The following is a 7,295-nucleotide window of genomic DNA, read 5'->3' on the forward strand; positions in this document are numbered from 1 at the left end:
TTGCACTAATGAGCAACAGGAGACCTAATAATAAAAGAAATGCAGGAAAAAAATAAAATGTCTTCCTTATATAAATAGCAAATCACTAATCTAGTGAATATTAGGTTCTGGCACCAGTCATACATTATGAATAATGCAACAAGTACAAAAATATATGAATTTAAAGGGTGCTGCCGACAATAGTGAGAAAAAGATAGGCTTGATAACAAGCTTTCATCGGGACGAGGTTTCGCTCTGTGTAAAGCTTTATGTAGTCATACCTATGACACGATGAAGCTCAACACAGAGGGAACCCCTCCAGGGAGGTTTCCGTGATGCCGGTGAGGGGATTTTGATCTAGGGACTTGGAGCTGTCTTCCACTTCTCTGAATTAAACCTGAACGCCTTCAATCCCCCCACAGGCACTGTATAATTCCTACTGGTTTAGCGCTTTCCCATGACAATAATAATACACAGAAGGAAGCGCCGTTCCACTGAAAGCTTGTTCTACAGCTCTTTTTTTTTGAGAAAAATATGTGAATAATATGAACACAATTCATATTTTAGCCCCACTTTGTACACGAAGACTTACAGAGTCACCACCAGACACACTCAACGTGAATCACCGCATTGTCGAGTGAGATAACTTTGGCTGATCAAGTAGCTGACAGCGTCCCCGCTAGCACCCCCTGCAGGAGCACAGGGGATGAGGAGCTGGTGTCACTAATTTCTTTCTCTTCGCTCTCCTCGCTCTTCTCCCCGGCGCTGTCGTTCGACATCTTGGCCTCCTTCTTGGCCTTCATCCTCCGATTCTGGAACCAGATTTTGATCTGTCGCTCTGAGAGGCAGAGGGCGTGAGCGATCTCAATCCGTCGTCGCCGTGTCAGGTACCGGTTGAAGTGGAACTCTTTCTCCAGCTCCAGTGTCTGGTACCTAGTGTAGGTCTGTCTGGTTCTCTTGGGTCCCGCTCCAGGCTCCTGCCCTGCTGAAAGACCAGAGATATTAGAAACTGCATTGCGAAACTAGAGGCTTCACACTATATTTATAAATTAGAAATGCTACTGGACGGCCTTTCGGTTAGTCTTGGATCATTATCGAGTCACGAGATGTCCAGGTCGGACCGAAACGTGGTAACTTTCACGTTGAAATTGTGGACTAGTTAACTGTTTCAGCTAATGCAGTGACTTTTATACTTAATATAAAAGATCTTTCTCACTATTGCTATTATTATTTTTATTATTATTAATTCATATTATTATCCAAATTATTATCGATCATTATTAATTATTATAAAGGACAGAAAAACCTAAGGAGACAAAATGGACATATAAAATTCTAGATCTGTCATAAGAGGGTGGACTGGAATAAACTGTTCGACAAGAGGAGAAAGAGTACACGATGACACAATTTGAAGCTAAAGACAGATAAATCACAAGGATGTCAGGAAGTATCTTTTCAGCCTGAGGGTGACCAGGAAGTAGGATGAACTGGACGAAGTAGTGGAGGCAGGCTCTATACATGTTTTAAGAAAAGGAATGATAGGGGCCCACGAGGCTAAGAGTAAATCCGGTAAGCGGCAGGTTACGAACTAAAACTTAACCCCTCCAACCACACACACACACACACACACACACACACACACACACACATCAGTATGCCATCGGGTGTTCCTCTGGTATCCCCAAGTGATCCCCAACACCAAGATCTTATGCCGGGAAATGCCCCGGTATTATCTCCGGCTGTCAATCATCCTCGGGCGAGCCTGGATATTCTCCAGTTATGTCTATGTTTGTCTGTCTGTCTGTCTGTGTGTCTGTGTTTGTCTGCCTGTTGACTTGTGTCTTCGGCTTCCAGTTCTTGGTCCTGTTATCAAGCATATATTTTTGTGAACATCAAAATGGTATACAATACCGACAGGTTGTTAGGTAAGACACATATGCAACAGTTAGACAACTTTATTCCGAAATGTTTCGCCTACACAGTAGGCTTCTTCAGTCGAATACAGAAAGTAGGCAGGAACAGGGACTGACAACCTCAAATTCTACGACTACAAGGGTGATGGACTGATTACATCGTCTTCACATCTCTACTGTTCCTGCCTACTTTCTGTATTCGACTGAAGAAGCCTACTGTGTAGGCGAAACGTTTCGGAATAAAGTTGTCTAACTGTTGCATATGTGTCTTACCTAACAATATATTTTTGTAACATGATGTTTATGTCGTTTCAGTTTTGAACAGGCGAATCGATTTAGTTTCTATTATATCCTACCTGGAGGGTGTTCCGGGGGTCAACGTCCCCGTGGTCCAGTCCTTGACCAGGCTTCAAGATGGATCAGGGCCTGATCAACCAGGCTGTTGTTATTGCTGGCCGCACGTAGCCCAGCGTACGAACCACAGCCCAGCTGATTGGGCACTGACTTTAAGCATCTGTCCAGCTCCCTCTTGAAGGCAGCCAGGGTATTATAGGTAATTCCTCTTATGCTGTAAAAGTATTTACACACGTCTATACGTATGTGTGTGTGTGTGTGTGTGTGTGTGTGTGTGTGTGTGTGTGTGTGTGTGTGTGTGTGTGTGTGTGTGTGTGTGTGTGTGTGTGTGTGTGTGTGTGTGTGTGTGTGTGTGTGTGTGTGTGTGTGGTTTCGGTGCCACATGGCCGTCGCTACCCTATCTAATCTCAGGATCACTCCGTGAATGCGGTCTTCTTCCGAGCCAGTCTACCTTTGTCCACCTCACCCCTATCCCTCGTCCTCTCTACCTGCTCTAAGACCAATGTTGTTTACCTCTGTTTGTGTGTCCCTGTCTGAATTTTGTCTCTATCTGATCGTTTTTATAGAGACCGGTGGAAGTGTTGGTTATGTAGATTACAGATTTTAGATTAGTTAAGGCTAGGTTAGGTTAAACTACGTTAAGTAATATTAGGTCTGGCTAGATTAGGTTAGGTTTGCTTAGGTTAAGTAAGATTTGCGTTTTACGAAGAAACATTTTTTTTTAGACTCTTTCACACCTTCCTCACTTTTACGCCTCCCCACTCCCACACCTGCCCACTCCCACACCTGCCCACTCCCACACCTGCCCACTCCCACACCTGCCCACTCCCACACCTGCCCACTCCCACACGGCCCACACCAACGCTTTTCCCACAGTACATCAGCGTAGTGCAGGGATGTCCCAGGACTGACCTGGTCAGGCGCTCACACTACCCTGCTAAGCCCCTTTATCCCTCAATAGTTGACCTTTAAGAACTTTATGGTCTGGTATTGTATAGGTGACCTTCCTCCAGTATACTCAGGAAAACATTTGCTGGTATTTTTTTACTTATCTTGTCACAGATTATTTAGTGCTCTAAATTTATTATTATTATTATTATTATTATTATTATTATTATTATTATTATTATTATTATTGTGGAGATTCTGGAGCACAGACAAGGAGGCTGGCACTTATATAGGCTTCAGGTGGACACAGACGGGTTGCAGGCGAGGGCATAGTCACTGTATATAGTTCTACTGTCTTCAAGTTATGTCCTAGAATCTGTATTGATAAAGCCACTGGATGGCGAAACGTCTACGTCAGGGTGTTTATTGTGGTGAATGGTTTTGAAACCCGATGCGTTCAGTCCATCAAGAGTGATGGACTGAACACATCGGTTCCAGGTTGAGGGACTGATTACCTCGAACTCCTCCTCTCCTTACCCATTTCTACTTTGTATTGGACTGATGAAGCCACTGTGTGGCGAAACGTTCCTTCAATAAAGATTCCCATGTGTTGCACAAGTGTCTCAATTCTATGTTTATTGTGTGGACGTTTCGCCAATCAGTGGCTTTCTCTAATTCGTTTAAGTGATTGTATACTGGAGGCTGAAAGATGAGTGATAACTTCCTCAGCCTTGATAGAATGTTATCAAGACGATTATACCTGATGGAGGTCTACACAGAAAGAAGGAACACTGCAGCAGGCCCATGCGAGGCAGGTTCAAGTCGCTTACCAACTTAAGCCAATCACCCAACCTCGTCAGGTCAGGTCACATCCACTTAAGGAAGGAGCACGGCATCAGATCTATTAGCACTACCTATTAGCACTCTACACTGAGAGAAACATTGTCCTCAACGGTAGGAGACGGATCTCAATGGAAATATATGGATCAGAATGGAAGTAGAATGATCTCAATTCGAACAGAAGGATCCAACGGAGATGGACAGGCCCCCAACTTTCGTAGGTTATCCTGGGTTAATTATCCTATAAATGTCTTCATCACCTCATGTTAAAATTATCTTTATCGCTTAGTTAAAAAGTAACTGGTTAGTTTGTAATAGCTATCGTCCAACGGAACAGATATAACGCGAATATTTCTGGTCTACCTACCTGGAGTCTAGCTGGAGGGTATTCCGGGATCAACGTCCCCCGGGCCCGGTCCATGACCAGGACTCCTGGTGGATCAGGGCCTGATCAACGAGGCTGTTACTGATGGCCGCATGTAGTCTAACGTACGAACCACAGTCCGGCTGATCCGGCACTGGCTTTTTAGGAATCTGTCCAGCTCCTTCTCGAAGACAACCAGACTTGCATGCAGAGGAGTCCTGATCGGCAAGATGCATACAGTTATGAGGGTACCTTTACCAAATTCAACTTCAGCAACAAGAACATCATCTGGGATCAGGTAAACTATGCCCTAAATGAAACATGCTGGGAGGATATCTTAAATTACATGGACCCTAACCAATGCCTCGAAAAGATCACCCTTCTGGTAGCTGAAGTATGTTCAAGGTATATTCCTATAAGACAAAAGAAAAGAAGAAGTAAACTGGAGAGAGAGAGACGCTCCCTCTACAGGAGAAGACGAAGAATCATTGAGCCCCACAAGAATGCCAGATTATCTGATACACGGAAGGAAGTGCTTATAGGGAAGTGGAAAATATTGAGCTGAAGTTAAAGGACTCATACAGGATCCAGGAGAGACAAGAGGAGCTAAAAGCGATTAATGAAATTGAAAGAAATTCGAAATATTTCTTTTCATATGCCAAAAACAAGTCAAAAACCACTTCTAGTATAGGGCCCCTGCTCAGACAAGACGGATCCTACACAGACGACAACAAAGAAATGAGCGAGATACTGAAATTGCAGTATGACTCAGTGTTCAGCGAGCCACTAACCAGTTTAAAGATAGACAATCCAAACATTTTTTTCATGAATGAGCCTCAAAATCATGCCAATGTAGGCCAGATTTATGACATAACCCTAACTCTACTAGACTTTGAGAAAGCCATCGACGACATGCCAATGTACTTTGCCCCAGACCCAGACTCGTGGAACTCGGTGTTCATTAAAAACTGCAAGAAACCCCTCTCACGGGCCCTAAGTATGCTATGGAGGAGCTTAGACACAGGCGAGATTCCACAGTTACTAAAAACAACAGATATAGCCCCACTCCATAAAGGTAGTAGCAAAGCAGGAGCTAAGAACTATAGACCAATAGCTTTAACGTCCCATATCATAAAAATTTTTGAAAGAGTTCTATGAAGCAGAACAGCAAACCACCTGGACTCCCAAAAATTGCACAACCCAGAGCAACATGGTTACAGAGCAGGTCGCTCCTGCCTTTCGCAACTGCTTGACCACTATGATATGGTCCTGGATGCACTGGAAAACAAACAGAATGCGGATGTAGTATACACAGACTTTGCAAAAACCTTTGACAAGTGCAACCATGGTGTAATAGCACACAAAATGCGTGCTAAAGGGATAGCCGGCAAGGAAGTCAGATGGATCTTCAACTTTCTAACCAATCGCACACAGAGAGTAGTGGTAAACGGAGTTAAATCAGATGCTGCCATAGTGAAGAGCTCTGTCCCACAAGGCACAGTACACGCACCTATCCTGTTCCTTATTCTCGTATCAGACATAGACAGAGATGTAAACCACAGCACTGTATCATCTTTTGCAGACGATACTAGGATCTGCATGAGAGTGTCATCCATTGAAGACACGGCAAAGCTCCAAGAAGATATAAACCAAGTTTTCCAATGGGCAACAGAGAACAATATGATGTTCAATGAAGACAAATTCCAACTACTCCGTTATGGAAAACTGGAGGAAATAATAACTAGAACTGAGTATACTACAAACTCCAATCACACAATAGAGCAGAAAAGTAATGTGAAGGACCTGGGTGTGGTAATGTCTGAAGACCTCACCTTCAAGGACCACAACAATGCCATTATCACATCTGCGAGGAAACTGATAGGATGGATAATGAGAACATTCAAGACAAGAGATGCTAAGCCAATGATGATCCTTTTTAAATCAATTATTCTTTCTAGGCTGGAATGCTGCTGGACATTAACATCCCCATTCAAGGCAGGTGAAATTGCAGAGCTAGAGAATGTACAGAGAACCTTTACTGCACGTATAAGTTCCATCAAACACCTTAACTACTGGGAGCACCTGGAAACACTTGACTTGTACTCACTGAAGCGCAGGCGAGAGAGATATATCATAATCTACACCTGGAAGATTCTGGAGGGACTGGTCCCTAATATGTACACAGCAATCACTCCATAGGAAAGCACAAGACTTGGCAGGCGATGCATCATACCCCCAGTGAAAAATAGGGGCGTCACTGGTACACTAAGAGAAAACACAATAAGTGTCCGGGGCCCAAGACTGTTCAACAGCCTCCCACCAGTAATAAGGGGCATTACGTGAAAACCCCTGGTTGTTTTCAAGAGGGAGCTGGACAGATACCTAAAGTCGGTGCCGGATGAGCCGGGCTGTGGTTCGTACGTTGGATTGCGTGCGGCCAGCAGTAACAGCCTCGTTGATCAGGCCCTGATCCAACGGGAGGCCTGGTCGTGGACCGGGCCGCGGGGGCGTTGATCCCCGGAATGCCCTCCAGGTAGACTCCAGGTAGGGGTCTATTGGTAATTCCTTGTATGGCTGGTGGAAGGTTGTTGAGCAGTCTTGGGCCCCGGACACTTATTGTGTTTACTCTTAGTGTGGTAATGGCGCCCCTACTTTTCACTGGGGGTATGTTGTATCGCCCTCCTCAAGCATTATTTCTATATTGTTGAATTTGTGCTTTTTATATGTACAGTTTAACTCATGCGATCAGTGTATGGTTCATTCGAAATGGGTGTATGAGTGCAATCGTGGGTATACATCAAACACGTGGCAACCACGGCTGGTTCCTGTGTTTATTTATAAGACAAACACGCATCCCGAGGACGTGAACGCTACCTCCACTACCACCACCACCATCATCTTCACCACCACCTTGGCTATCGACGTTATTATCATCACAACAACCGCACACCCTCACC

At 44.4% G+C, this 7,295-nt stretch overlaps 1 protein-coding gene across 1 annotated transcript in view; it reads right to left on the reverse strand.

The window, feature by feature from the left end:
- Positions 1-635: 635 nt before the first annotated feature.
- LOC128691304 (homeobox protein Hox-B5-like) overlaps positions 636-7,295 on the reverse strand; it is an 11,706-nt gene continuing 5,046 nt past the window's right edge. The window contains exon 2 of the mRNA XM_053780129.1: positions 636-964. Within this exon, the coding sequence (XP_053636104.1) occupies positions 636-964 (329 nt within the window). The remainder of the gene's footprint in view (positions 965-7,295) is intronic.

Source organism: Cherax quadricarinatus, chromosome 36 (assembly GCF_038502225.1).
Source record: "Cherax quadricarinatus isolate ZL_2023a chromosome 36, ASM3850222v1, whole genome shotgun sequence".
NCBI lineage: Eukaryota > Metazoa > Arthropoda > Malacostraca > Decapoda > Parastacidae > Cherax > Cherax quadricarinatus.